The 15,198-nt window shown below is 42.0% G+C and overlaps 2 protein-coding genes across 5 annotated transcripts in view; one reads left to right on the forward strand and one right to left on the reverse strand.

The window, feature by feature from the left end:
* Positions 1 to 7,968, forward strand: part of klf12b (Kruppel-like factor 12b) — a 54,664-nt gene extending 46,696 nt beyond the window's left edge. For all 3 annotated transcript variants that reach the window (XM_042081064.1, XM_042081047.1, XM_042081055.1), the window contains one exon: positions 1,880 to 7,968. In XM_042081064.1, coding sequence (XP_041936998.1) covers positions 1,880 to 2,061 — 182 coding nt within the window. In that variant the 3' untranslated portion in view covers positions 2,062 to 7,968. The remainder of the gene's footprint in view (positions 1 to 1,879) is intronic.
* A 1,922-nt stretch (positions 7,969 to 9,890) lies between these two features.
* klf5b (Kruppel-like factor 5b) overlaps positions 9,891 to 15,198 on the reverse strand; it is a 5,695-nt gene continuing 387 nt past the window's right edge. For both annotated transcript variants that reach the window (XM_042084499.1, XM_042084498.1), the window contains exons 2-4: positions 13,447 to 14,317; positions 13,112 to 13,171; positions 9,891 to 12,761 (exon numbers count right to left, since the gene is read on the reverse strand). In XM_042084499.1, coding sequence (XP_041940433.1) covers positions 12,583 to 12,761; positions 13,112 to 13,171; positions 13,447 to 14,305 — 1,098 coding nt within the window. In that variant the 5' untranslated portion in view covers positions 14,306 to 14,317 and the 3' untranslated portion in view covers positions 9,891 to 12,582. The remainder of the gene's footprint in view (positions 12,762 to 13,111; positions 13,172 to 13,446; positions 14,318 to 15,198) is intronic.

Consider the following 15,198-nt stretch of genomic DNA (forward strand, 5'->3'; position numbering starts at 1 on the left):
AGTTTTACATAGCCTAGCGTAAACCTATAGGTTATTATTTGGCGTACCTAAAAGGCTTTTTACCTTATCAAAAGTGAGGGGGATGACTGATCTCTTCAACACTGCGGGGGATTTGGCGCTTGTCACTGTGTGTGTGACAGAAGAGGAATGGGAGAATGCGTGTAACAAAACTAACGCATTCTCCCATTCCAAACTAACAATTTTAAAAAGTGGGTGGGTGTTTTGTAAGAATTTAAGAAATGTTTGTATATTTTAACTTTTAAATGCATCAATCAGGTGCACTTTCAAAATAAAATCAGAGGTCAAACTTGCTTATTTTTATGGAAATATTTGTGCTGTAGCCTAAGCTATTTTGCACTTCAGAATTATAACCATGCACACACAGGTGGAATAGTTATGGTGATATTGCAATAAGTTCACAACCACAAAAACATATGCTACATGTCACAGTTCAGAAATGTTCAAAAATGTGTGTACATTTCAGCACTCAATGAAATTATGCAGAAGTGGTCACCTGTGTTATTCAGCTGGTTTATTTAAGATAATATATTGGTCATTGTAATGGCCATAGCCTACATGCTATTCCTTTTTCAGGATGTACCCATATCTGCATGATGTGAATGTTTGCATATGGCTTATGTCATGCTTTATATCAATATTTGTGTCTCGTTATTTGATTTTCTTCATATTTTTGCATTAATGTCACTAGGAAGCATGCCAATATAAATATATTCATTTATCTGTAATGGGATTGGCTGGAACCTGACAATATAAGAACCATGATGGTGGGATAATCTATGGCTGAGCAATTTACAAAAATGTATGTAGGCCGACAAATAGTTTACATTAGAATACATTATAATTTCGCCCCAATGAGGCTATGTAGAAATGTGTTGCAATTTCAAAACCGGATTACTCAGGAACCACTTATTGCACAGAGGCATGCTTTATATCCTCGTATTCGGTACGGTTTGCTGTTTATTGTGATATTGGGTTTGCCACGTGTTGTGTGAAGGGTTAGTGAAATATTAAACCGAGAGTAATGGGTGTGCACTGTGTGCAAAATCCAAATATGATTAGCCTAAATTGCACGTCGGTTCAATGTTATTTTTTCTCGCGAACCATTTATCACAGCAACTTGGCGCTAATATCATTGGAAAGCTTAGATTCCGCACGTTCACCTGATGTGTGATATCATATGTATAGGTTTAGTTTAGTTGAACCTCATCTGCCAGGTATTTGACCTACCAGGTTGACACTTCAGCGTGAAAAATACTCAATAATACTCAAAGCATACCTGAAGCCGGGGAAATGCGGGGGAAATGCGCCTGGGACTGCTTCTGAAGTATGTCGCAAATGAGAGAAAATTTAGAAAATTCCACAGACAGGGTGTGCTCTTGAACCCTCTCACCGTCTCTGAAAGCATAACCGTGGCTCAACAGGTAGATCTATAGATAGGCTAAACTCATTTTTCAGGCATCTGACCGACCGGGTTGACACTTCAGCGTGAGAAATCGGGGGTGTGGCGTGTGAGTGTGTGAAACTAATCAAATGCGTGTGTCTCACGGCCAATGCGTGAGAGTTGGCACCTATGTTGTCAATACCCAAAAGTTGATCTTGACAGCTAGATGATGCTATGTACTTACAGTACTTGTCAAATACATTTTCACAAGGGAGGTTTCATCTTTTCCATCACTCACGTTATGTTCAAAGAACTTCACAGTCACACAATATAGGATATTGTCATTGTCATCATCATATTGATATGCCATTGCTAGAAATCACTTTGGATACATACTTGATGCTAAATGGCTAAGTGAACATTTGACCGAATGATTATTGCCAACATTGACATCCATCTCTTGGTTGCGTTCCACAGGTGAGAAGCCATACAAGTGCACGTGGGACGGCTGCACGTGGAAGTTTGCGCGCTCGGATGAGCTGACACGGCACTACCGGAAGCACACAGGCGTCAAGCCCTTCAAGTGCGCTGACTGCGATCGCTGCTTCTCCCGCTCCGACCACCTGGCCCTGCACCGGCGCCGACACATGCTGGTCTGACCGGCGCTGCCCAGCGGACGGTCCACTTTGTCCCACATACACACATACAGACAGACAGACACACACACACACACACACACACACACTTACAACAGCACCCCTTAATTACCGCCTTCCACACATAAACACACACATACACGTGGATATTCACACATGCGGCGCTTTTTAGGAGAGCTGGATCTCTCCCTTGAGAGGCTCAGCTGGGCTGAGCTTCATTGATGCCTCTGTGGTTTATTTGGTCTGCGCTCACACTCAAGTGAGATGGACAGAGGACGTCCCCTCTCTTAAACACAGACACACACACCTACACACACACACACACACACACACACAATCACACACACACACACACACACACACACATGCACACACTCACACACATACAGTAAACACACACGCCCACCCAACTCTCGTGAAGCAGAGGCACAGCAAGCCAGCTCAGGTGAAAGGTCACCTTGCGCTTGGAGTTCCAGGAAAAAAAAAACAATTTAAAAAGGAAGAAAAAAAAAACAATCGTTCACCCTCTTCAGCACTGCTCGGAAATATTTGGTGTTTGTTTCCTGAAGGTAGCTGAGGACGTCATTTGGGCAAACAGATTTCTACAAATTTCTATTCCTCAGTTGATTTTGGTCTTGTTTTATTTTTCCTTCTTTTGGCATCTTTTGCGTTGCTCCTGTTTAAGTGGCTGCTTCTCTGCATCATCATAATGTGAAGAACTCTGCGGAATAGGAAAGACTTGTGTGTCACACTTTATTGTTATTATTATATATTTTTTTCAAAAACAAACTAACAACAACAACAACAACAATAACAACAACAACAAAAACTTGGCCACATTTCAGACCAGATCCGGGCCCAATCTGGGCCACATGAACAGACACCACAGGGAGGACACGGGCGGGCTCCTCCAGAAACAGTATTGTTGCACAATCCCCCATCTCCACCTGACCCACCCCGCACCTCCGTGTCTGTAGGCTTCACTGGGAGGCTGCCACTAGTCACCACAGGCACAGGGCAGTTCCCATAGAGACAAGCGAGGCATCGTTATGGAAACACATGAAAAAGGCACCGGCCACTGCTCCGCTTCAGCGGAGAGGACATGCGGAGGTGAGGAGAAGAAGTGACACACACCACACACAGAAGGTCAGCAAAACAAACCAGCGAATGAGATTATTACTATATTATGTATCTACAAAAGACACAGGCAGACATTTACCCTCATTACAGTTCCATGGCAATACATTCTGTTCTTTATGACTATGGGTTGGATTTTTCTTTGTAGCACACACAAGCTAACAGATGACAGATGCTGTGTTCACAAGACTACCAATTCAGAAGCTTTCAACAGAGGCTACTTACTTATCACATTTTTTATGTCAGAAGGAAAAAAAAAAAACACAAGACATGTTAATGGTGCATTTTGTGCTGTGATTAGCGATCAGTAAAGTGCAATCTCTTCAAAAGTAAATATGGTTTTCACTTTTTAGGAACGTTTTTGTTGTTTTATGTTTGCTGTTTTCTTACTATATCTTGCTTGCTTGCTTTAATATACCATCAATGAATACACACATAAAACCAGTCAATACATGTTAATTTCTCTTATGTATACCAACACCCCTTAGTTAAAGAAATTTACTGGTCAGGTCAGCCGTCGGTATTAAAATATACCAACAAAGGTTTCTTTGGTCTGAGTCTACATGATGAAAATGATGGTTTGGAGTCCTTCATACACACTCTAGTGCCCATATATCAGTTTCAATCAGATAATGAGCAATACTAAGCCCTTACCAGAGCAATTTCCATCCAGAGTATGTGCCAGTAGGCTAACTCTAGTTTCTTGGGGTCATAGACAGTGGAAGATGAAGATGTCATTGTTTGCAGTACAACTTTCACTTTTGTTTCTGCCTCTCATACACATCTGATTGCGTCAGATTTGTTTGTGTTGGTTCTGGCCAAGAAAAAATTTGTATGAGGTTGCCCCCTGTTGGTATGACTGGTGTACTGCATCTGAATGAAACAAGGTGGAACATTTCAGGGGTTTTGACTCTAGTTTATTATTTAATGGTGGAACATTATTGTAAGGGATTCTTGATTTTGCTTCCAGATTCTTCTTCTGCTCAGTCTTGCTTCAGCATACAGTACATGCCCTCCAGTGACAGATGGGCTGGTAGGGATCACTCCTTCACCATGTTTGGTGCTGTGTTGAAGAAGACAGAGCATTGTGTGGGAAAATCAGTACACCAAACTAGTAGGAAAATTCAGCACACTGACCTAATGTGTGTTTTGGCTACAGGACAGAGCCACACATGTAATACTGTTCTATGTGGTTCTGGTAGCTCTCTTACTGTGGACGTTTCCTCTGTTCCTGAGCAGTAAGCAAGCATACAATCACAAGGCACTGACAGTACACCACTATGTCAGAGTCCTTGTTTGAAAGTAATGAAGTGAATGCCTTTTTGAGCCATATCAATAACGCTGAGTTGTCATCTAAATAACTGTTGTCTGAATTGGGTGTCAGTGTTGCTGTTTAAGTAACCACACACTACAGTGTCAATGTGAAGATAATATCCTAAAAGCAATACAGTAAGCTTGAACAAAAATGTGTAATCTTGCTTTTATGATCTACTCTTATCTAACATGCTCTGGTCAAACTATTGAATAATTTCTGAATAATAGCAAGTAGGGACATCTTTTATACCAACCCCATTCTCACTCATGTCATATTGTTAGTTAACTAAAGGTGGTATGAGTCCAAAACAGATCACTGTGCATAGTAACCCAGACATCATCTGCCATGCTGGCAGATATTCTGAAGAGTCCCTCAAATCCTCTGGTTCACACGCACTTTTGGAAAGGCCAGTAAGAGAAAGAGCAGGAAAGCCCACAGGGTATCGAAAGCACCTTGGAGAACAACAGTGTAGGCCACAGATATGTCGTTCAAGCACATCAGTATGCAGATTTTGCTTCCTGATGTTTTTGTTTTTTTGACCTGATGTTTTCCCCCTGCATTTTAATCAAATCAGCCAATGAGTTCCTGGTGGGCCCTCCAATGATGTGGTTTCATAAGGTAGTGTTACATAAGCAGACTTTCCTAAACTGAGCTAACAGGGAAAGAGATTACATCGAAGATAACATATGACCAACTGGTTTGTCACTCTTAGTGTTATGAAGTATTATCTATTTCATGTTATGTTGTTATATATCTACTTGTGTACACGTGAGTATCAGTTGTATTGCCCAGCGGGTAAGCATATCATCAGCACCTTGTTTTTTATAAACTATGATTTCGGGGGAAAAAGGATTTCAGTTATGGGGGAGGGGATGTTCAATCCAACGATATTGCCGCTAATTGCCATCAAGTCCCAATAACTTAGCGGTTGAATACCTTGATTGAGTTACACAGTGACACAAAAATGACCAGTAATGTATTTTATATTCATATACTGTACTCTCTGCAATGCCGGGCACTTCATCTTTGCATATAACTATTTTCCTGTAAAAAGTGATCTTTTGAAAATGTTGTAATATAAGTGAAAATGAAAATGGAAGTTATAAAATCAGATTTATAGGCTGTAAATACCTATGAAAATAATAGGGCTTTTCATTTCTTTTTTAATACAAGAAAATACCTTTATACGTATGCAGATTTTGAGACATTTGATTTATCTAATTTGATATAAAGTGGGGCTATTATTGATTCATACAGGTTTACCTTGTGAAGAACACAATTGTATTGATAAAAATAAAATGTGACAGAACAATCCAACAAATGGTTCATTTTCAGACAGCAGATTCTGTGTTTGAGAATCATTGCTTTCACAGAATACTCATTGATACGTGGTTTGTTGTACAGATGCACTATTGAGATCATTGTTCTTTTCAGGAAGTTCAAAAGAAACAAAAGTAAATAAAATATTGATATACCAAATGCATCACAAATTTTATACACACGAAAGTGCACTGTGTACTTATTGGGGATCTGTTATATCTGTGATATTAACACAGTGTAAACATATCTTTGCTTTGTGGCCAATCTAATATGATCTCAGCTCTTTGTTTTGTGCTGTTTTTCACAAAAGCATTGATGTTCTTGAATTACAAATGTGAGTGCATCAATAGACAGATGTTCCACACACTGTAGGTTCATGCATTCCTTAAAACATTCTGGCCTTCAAACCATGTTTTTTTTTTTTTTTTTTGGAGCATAATTTTGTAACGGCAAGCAGGGTCAAAGTTATGCAATAATTAATAGTGCCTCCTTTAACAGTGTATTACCTAAATGTATGCACATGAGAGAGAGAGAGAAAGATAAATCAAATGACAACAGATCAAATCAAAAATATTGTTACAAAAGTAAACTTCTCTCTTGTGAAGGTCCCCAGAGTAAGAGACATTTTCTAAGCACACACTCATTCTCTTACACATGGACACGCATGGGAACCAACACACACATTAACAAACAGCTAACCCCTTAACACCTTTAGTCATTTCTTTCGTTTTCCCCAGTACACTGAAAGCCTTATCTATTGCATCAGTACAGCAAAGATGTATGCCAGCTGTGAACACCCAATGATTCACCCTTTGCTTTTCCTCTTCCTTCACCATACTGTATTTGTCTCCTATGGAAGCTGCATATTATTTGTATGGATGTATTTACACGAAAGTGCACTGTGTAGACCTCAAAAGAAGATTATGGTATTGTTAGGCTTCTAGTTTTTACCTCTCCAGTGTTGCACATTTGCATATCATTTTTCTTTTTTTTTTCTTTTTTTATATATTGGTATACAAGGCATCCCCTTACAAACAGTATCTTTCAAATTGGTTAGTTTTAGACTTGGTTGAACTACGTTTCATTATGTACAATGTTGTACTGCCGTTTTCACACGGAAACTTCTATTGAATGTGCTAAGATGGATACCAATCCAACCTTTGAACAGCTCCTCTGTGAATGAACCGTTCTGATTTTCTTTCTTGTCAGTTTCTATCTGTACAATATTGCGTTGTCATCAAGTCTATTTTTTTTCACATTTGAATTCTTAGTTAATCCAATGCCTTTGGTTAAAATGTTACTGATGTTCTGTAATTGTTGTTGTTGTATTTATGTATAGTGTGTGTATTGTAAATATATTCAGAGCTTTTTGTTTTACTGTAAAGTTGTGATATATAGTATATATATATTTTTTGCCCTGCAGCGCTTCAAAGGGATTCCCCTTATCACTGAGTCCAGTCTAATGATCTAAAGTCCCCAATCTTTACAGAGGTTGAAGGAAAGCGTTTCTTATTTCTTTTTACCATCATTTCATTCTCCAAAAAAAGAAGTCTGAATATTCTGTCTGTGCTTTTGCTTTTTCTCTGTACTTTTGTTCCATATGGATTGAGCTGTGAATTAAAATTGAGTTCAAACATATACATGTATAGTAATTTGAATGGAGGCATGAAGTTAAATAAAGTTGCATTTTGTATGGAAATCGTGTCTCCGGCCTCCCCTTCCATTGCTAGTGTACTTGAGTTCACCTGGCAAGCATTGCATTGTACCCCAAGCCTCAATAGGGGCTTTAAAGGATTAGCCCTATACAATGAAACCAAACAATAACTTTCAGAGTGAGTGAGTCACTCTATGGATTTGTCCAGTGAAACCAGAAAACTGTTTGCACTTGGCACAAACTAGATGGCTGCGGATCATTTCACACTAGTGGAATCATGTCATGGGAACTGAGCAAGCACTTCTCCAGAGTGTGGGACCTGATCTAGTATGGCTCCTTCTTGCCCCTGGGGCCGTTTGTCACCTGATGGATGGACAAACACTTGTGTCTTCAGCTTTTGTGCTGTCAGGGATCTCCTTTTGTTCTGCAAAAATATAAATAAATAAACTCACTGCTATCCAAGCAGAAGAGACTTGGCTCAAGACAGTTTGTACATATTTGGAATTATTTGAATGAATACTGTTCATGAATACATTCCTGTCTCTTTTTAGCCAATTGTATCTATGTTCTGTGCCTATTTGTGTCTACGTTCTGGTGACTGCTTCTCTAAAAGAATGCTAGGAGTTCAGGTTGTGAGCAGTGAGTTGTGACAGGGCCGCAGCTTTGATGAGGATTCCACTGTCACTCTGGTTTTTGCTCCTCTGAATAATCCAGTGATCTGTGCAGGGAAGTTGCTGAAGATGGTGTGTTGAAGCATCTGCACGCACACACACACACACACACACACACACACACACACACACACATACTCAAATATGTGAACGTACATATACACTGACACACATACACATGCAGTACATACAAGTACATACAGACACACTATCGCTCTCTCTCTCACACACACACACACACACACACACACTTTGGCAAGTCTCAAGCCAAACATGCTGTGACATCTCCCTCCCCTAGGCCTGAGGTTTATGGGCAGCATATTGACAAGCAGTATGGCGTGATTCAACATGCATGTGCCCGCCAAAGGAAAACATCAGAAGACTCAAGATGACAGCTTCTACGCAATCTTAAACATTATCCTAAACTCTCTCTTGGCTGTGATTTGCCTCACAATTATGACTGATAGCATATACTGTACATGCATCGCCTGATGTTTCCTCTCTGCCTCTGAAAAGAAAACACGTCGATCTTCATTTAATCTGTCAGTGTGACAAATTTCACTTCTTTCTTTACGCTGCCAAAGTTAGCATAAGACTACTGAGAATGACCTTTCTCATAGGTCATTTCCATCAATAATGCTGACTTTGTATTTTTGTGTTTGCAATTGCATGTTTTGTATGATCATCTGCCAGGCAGATGCGCTAAGTATTTGAATGGTATTTGTACGGTATATGTAGTGGCTTAAGTCTACCCTTTCGCCTTTTGTCAGAGACGTACAGAAACAGATTATGACAGCTGAGCAAGCAAGTGTGCTTATACACACATACGCGCACAATGAAATGACATCTTTTTTTACAGTACCACAAACCCACAAGAATAGAGGCTGAACTGTGTGTTTTGCCAGTCATGTGAATGCTTGCTTATATGTGGATGTCCTGACTGCTTTGCTTTTGAAATGTTGTGTAACCAGGGTCGGTGGGAGACCATGAGACCAGCCATGACAGGTAATTCAGGTCTATCACTGTTTTGTCACACGTGGCCTCAGGAAGTGTTGCTATAAAGAGGAGGGACAGGATCCACATTTTTAGACATCCTCCATTACTATCCTCATCAATCCCAACATTCCCAAAGGTTACGTGCACCCGTACAATAATTACTACCATCTTCAGGAATTACAATGATTAATTTAGCTGGTCCTCACGTCTAAACTACCTTATATGGTGCAGTAAGCTGTCCACTGTATCTTTAGTGGACTACAGGTGCTCACCGAATGTGAGCTCAGGCCCTTTATTCCTGCAGTGAAGCTACAGGACAACTGAAACACTCCTAGTACTGTTTAAAGACTGTGATGGTGCTGGAAAGATGTGCACTTTAACTTGAGCTTTCACGTGTCACTGACACATCCATACGGCACTAACACCACCCAAATATGGTGCCAAGTCTTTAAGGCCAAGCTCTTTTCACCATTTTACTGTGTGTGTCATCTCTGCAGGTATGAACTGGTATAAACAGGTTTGCTGGTGCCAAAGGTCTGCCGCCACCATTAAGTTGGCAAATTGTCATCAACAGGTTTATTGTGCCAGAGCTCTAATATGAAAATGATAATGAAAAATAATGAAGCCGTTAAACCGCTCTGGTATCATTGTGATGGTTGCATAACATGTCTCTTCATGTACTACTCTAAATGCCTGTAAAAGCAGACCAAGCCAAACAAATTGGTACACATGGTATGTGTCTAGTTAAAATGACTGGTATATTTCTTTACATACATAGATAAAGAAAATCAAAGTTAGTTGATTCAATTTTATCTATGTACAGTGGCTCCTCACTGTACAAAATCAAATGCATCACATAATTAGTCCAGAGATTGTCTAGAGAACAGAAAACCAATGGGACTGCATAAGAGAGAGAAAGAGAGTACACAGTTTTAGTATTCACACTCACAAGATGACATAAACAAACAGCTATTTGATCCTCTGCCTAAACCAATATGCCCAAATAAGGTTCTTCCCTTCTTCTTTTTGCAAAGGCCATCTCAAAGTAACTAAGGCAGACATTATGAGCTCAGTAAAAATCACAACATGGTTCTTGCAGAATAGAAAATGACAGCCCATACATAATACAAATAAAAATAAATACATTATCATATTTACACCTAAAACAATTTAAAGCACCTAAAATAATGTATTTTTGGAGATGATACAACAAATAATCTACCTGAGCATCAGTCTAATAACTTTACACTTCATACATGGGTGTAACGCTAAAAGGCTGGCTTCGAGAAAGACACATTTCATAAACTTTAGCAATAAGTGAAAATAAACCTTAGAAAAACTACACTATTCTCTATATGTCTGTCTACGCAAATGAAGCAGTGTGTTGATTGTGACCAATGGCTGTATATTGCAGTATGTACCATCCTTTAGACGTAACAAAGGGAGGATCTTCTCCCTGCCTCCTGAAACGTATATATGGCACTACATAGACTGAGCCAATGGTTTCTTTTTAAACAGAACAGTGCACTGTGTTGTGATATGCAGGTTGTCTACAGCCGTGTCTTCTAAGAGAATACCAACTGATATGTTGGAGAGTCCGGTCCCCCCCCCCCCCCACCCCCCGCCACACACACACACATCCCAACTCTAGTCATTCTAATCCATGCTCATACTCTCAGGGCGTCTTGGTGGCCTGACCGGGTGGTAGGGAACATTAAAATGGCAGATGACAATGAAGCTGGATTTATGGGTACTGCCTGATAGGGGCCAGAGCGGTGCCAGATCAGGGCCACATCCCAGGGTGTCTATAGGTAGCACCAAACATGTGAAGGTCACAGGCACTGATTGACCGGGGGAACACAAGCACTGTCACAGCGTTTGCACTTCACTGAAAGTGTCTAAATAAAGGCCTCTACAGATTGATTAAGAGTTAAGTGCTCTCGACGCGTGAGGGTGAGTGAGGATGTATGTTCGAGCAACTAACTGTGAGCGTTACGCGTTTAAAATAAAACCCTACGGTAAGTCATTTGGTTCACTTTGGAATGACTCTATAAGGAGCTACTCGACAGAGTTATTTGGTTATAATTTAACAATCAATCAGTTCTGACTTTTTTTTAGACAGGAATTTGGCTTACTATTCGCTGCTGCTAAACGTTCCTGGGTTTCAATCACATCATTAAGGTTGTAGTTTTCTTTCAATAAGTAGCCTCTGTTTTCGGCAAACAGTAAAAAATGCACAAATGTCCTCATGAATGCTACAGTCACATACAGTAGATGCTAGTAAAAAAAATAGACACATACAATCTGGCCTGTTCACATTCACAGTTGCTGACACAAGTTGAGAATGTATGCCTGTAGTGTTTATGACTGCTACACACGCTGAGTGCAGAGGGGTATTTCAACACAGTGTGAATGGTGAGGCAGTGTAATTTCAATCACTCCCCGTATGGTATTTATGACCATTCAGTTCAGTCCATTACTTAAGCACGCAGTGTGCTCAGTGCTAAGTGGCTGAAATATTAAAATGAACTCAGACATGGGACGATGATCAAGTTCACTCTTTGGTGCCATAGGCCAAAGGCAGTGGTAACAGAGTGGATAATGTGGAGTTTGTGGTTAAGTGTAAGTCTTGGGTGGACATGTTAATTTGATCATCCCCGGAAGACCTTTATATAGTTCAGGGACATTGCCAAATGAGGGTTGTACTCTAGTTGGAAGTGAAAAGATGACTTCAGAAAGAAAGATGAATGATGAAAGATGGAAAATCCATTCAGAAAGAAAAAATAGTTTAACTGCACACAAACACACTTCTTTTTAGTTATTACCCACCCCATTGTTGGCTTTACATAAATGGCAAACTTGTCTCAGAAATGTACAGCAGAGTAGACAATAAAAAATGCATGAATGTAAGGCTGGGTGACTATCAAAAGGCACATTTAAATATGAATAAATCATATGAGGGGGGAGTCAGTTTTGCTGGACAGTCTAATACGAAGCGCCAATGAGAATCAAAATGGAGTTAAAAAAACAAATAAACAGAAAACCATGGTAACCATATGGTTCCTGATGAACAGTGAATATCTCAGTGTAAGCAACAATCCACAGAGAGCGTCCACAACGCGCCCTGGTACTCCCTAAGGTTCTCAGGCAGGCAAAGTCCGCCTTGGAGTGGATCACAGCCAACATAACAGCCAGCACTGTCAACAATTTGTATCCCAACCCTCCCACCCCACCCCACCCCAGTCAATGTTCTCGCGGCAGTCGCCTTGTTTTTCGTCCAGGCGACCACGGCTGTTCTTAAAACGCTCCTACCGCCAGGGGAGCCTTGTACCTGGCGGAACGAGCTACGCCCAGTCCCCCATCCCCGTCCACCTGTGGAGTAATTAAAAGCGGGAGATAGGGGGGCTAGGGCTAGCGGCGGCCCGTGGGCGCTAGTTCTGGTGTCTCTTCATGTGGAGGGCCAGGTGGTCAGAGCGCGAGAAGCTGCGGCTGCAGACGGAGCACTGGAAGGGCTTGGCCCCCGTGTGCTTCCTGAAGTGGCGCGTCAGCTCGTCGGAGCGGGCAAAGCGCCAGTCACAACCCTCCCATGAGCACTTGTACGGCTTCTCTCCTGAAATAAAACCCGACACGATATGGTGTCAGCAATCAACAACAGCAAGCGTTTGGTTCGCTCAAAGGGTGTAGACACACACACACACGCCACCACGTCATGGAATTAAGGGTGGAACAAAGAATGCTAAAAGTGTTTAATCTGAACTAAGCTTTATTCGACGTCAATGGTTTAGTATCAAAGGTATATTAAGAGTTGATGTAATGTAGGAAGACTTTCAAACAGCACGCAGAATGTGTCCGCATGCCAGCAGCATACTTCTGCCTGGCAACATAACATACTTCATCCAAAATAAGACAGCAGGCGCGCGTACGCCGCCCCTTTATAACATTCAAAACTATAAGTCTTACCCGTGTGCGTCCGCAAATGAGCTTTCAAATGTGACGACTTGGTGTAGACCTTCTTACAACCTGCAAGGAAGACAATAAATGTCACAGATGACATACTCTGACATCATCATTACATGTTATATCTTGAACCTGTTGGACAGCCATAAGCATGAAAAACTTAAAAGGTCATAGTTAATCGCTTTACTTTTTGTTTAATCATTAAGAAACGTTAATTACGTATGTCTGCAGGAATGTCTAGTTTTGACTATATGTGGGTGTCTGGGCAGTAAGCGGTTCTCTGTGTTGCCCCAAAAGCACATCTGGTTAAAGGAATGTCATTTGTCTTTATGGCTCACCTGGTATGTCACAGTGATGTATCCGCCGCTTGTCCAGGTCGGGGTTGTTCCGGCGGTTGTACCTGATGGGCATGACCTGGGCAGATGCAGGTGCTGGGGCGGGCATGGGTGCGCCAGCTAGGCTGGGGCTCTGCACGGCCATTTTGGACGCCATGCTGGCGGCGTAGGATGGTGGCGGGGAGAGGTTCTGGAGCAGGTCTTTGCACCTGTCCGGGCTACCGGGCTCCGAACTTGGGGGCGACGGGGGCAGGTACCCCGGCTTCTGCTGGAGCTGGGGGTACTGGCCAGCGGACGACGAGTAACCGCGGCTGTGGACGCCGCCGCACAGAGCCTTGCTGGCCATGGGCTGGTCTGCCGGGTGGAGGCCAAAAGCGGACATTGACGAGGACAGGCTACCATGCAGGTCGGAGCACAGGGCGCTAGCGGGTGCGAACGTGTCCAGTTCCGAGTTCAAAAGCTGAAACAGGGGGATGTCGTGGAAGTCGAGAGAGGGGGCCACCGGCTCCTGTTTGACAAACACGCTGTTGTTGTTGCTGTTGTTGCCCCCGGCGTCCGACGCGGGGCTGAAGAGGCCAGTGTAGTCGGCATGGTGATGGGCGCCCGAGGCCAGAGAGCTGGGGCAGCTGGGGTACAGAACCGACTCGACGGGCTCTGCCTTGATCTGGGCCATAGCTGGCGTCACGGGCCGACACAGACCTGTACGCAGGTAGGTGACATCCGGCAGGAAGACGCTCGGGTTGAGGCCGTACGGAGAACCCTGGCCCTGGCTGGACTGATCGAGCATTGTGGAACCATCCCTTGCAAACTTCTTGTCCTCAAGTATTCCGTGGTGTGGATGAGGCTCCAAGTATTTCTCCATCTCTGATTTAATCTGAAAATAAGAAAGTATTATCAGTATAATTTGATGGTTATAGATATAAATGTATCATAAATACAGTATTACAGTAAGAGCTAGAGTTATTGAACAGCCCATTCAACCATGGAGGCACAATTAATATTCAATTTCCAAATACAACATAAAAATACAATAATGTAATACAAAACTACAATGAAAAAAATGATAGACAACATCATAATCTGTAACATGAGAGTACTCTGGCAAAATAGTACTGTGACATTTAGACAGCTCATCTCATACACACATTGCCTTTGGCCAGGCAACACACTATACCATGCACTGGTTCAGTAGTGGAGGAACGGGGGTGGGGTTGAGAGCGTCTATCATAGAAAATCAAGAAGAAAATGTATAGGCTAGATAGCATCTTGTCATGGATGCACCCCGGGGAAACATCTCCCTTGCTAGGACATTTTTCAACGAAGGTATGAATGAGCCCCACGCAACGCCTGTGGAGTGCCATGCATAAACTATGGAAATCTATCGCTGAATTTAGACCTCACAGCTGCTCCAGAGTCATGGATACCTCTCTCCTAAGTTTTCAAATTAAGGTCAGCGTCGGTGGAGTGGGGAACTTTAACCTCCGCACAATGAATAGTGGCCCATGCTCTCCGGCCCATGCATCACAGCGGATCACTCATTTCGCTGGCCAAATAGCCTTCATCGCAAATCAACCCATCAATTCGGAAGTCACATGGCAAAACGCCAAACAAGCAATTTCGTAGCCTATTTACACAAGCAATCATAAATCTGCAATGCTTATGCCTGGTGCCTGCATACAGCCATCGCGTTGCTTCTGTGTTATTGTATGTGAAAGACACTAATAAATCGTTTGAATAATAATGATTTAAACATAC

This window comes from Alosa sapidissima, chromosome 2 (assembly GCF_018492685.1).
Source record: "Alosa sapidissima isolate fAloSap1 chromosome 2, fAloSap1.pri, whole genome shotgun sequence".
Classification (NCBI taxonomy): Eukaryota; Metazoa; Chordata; class Actinopteri; order Clupeiformes; family Clupeidae; genus Alosa; species Alosa sapidissima.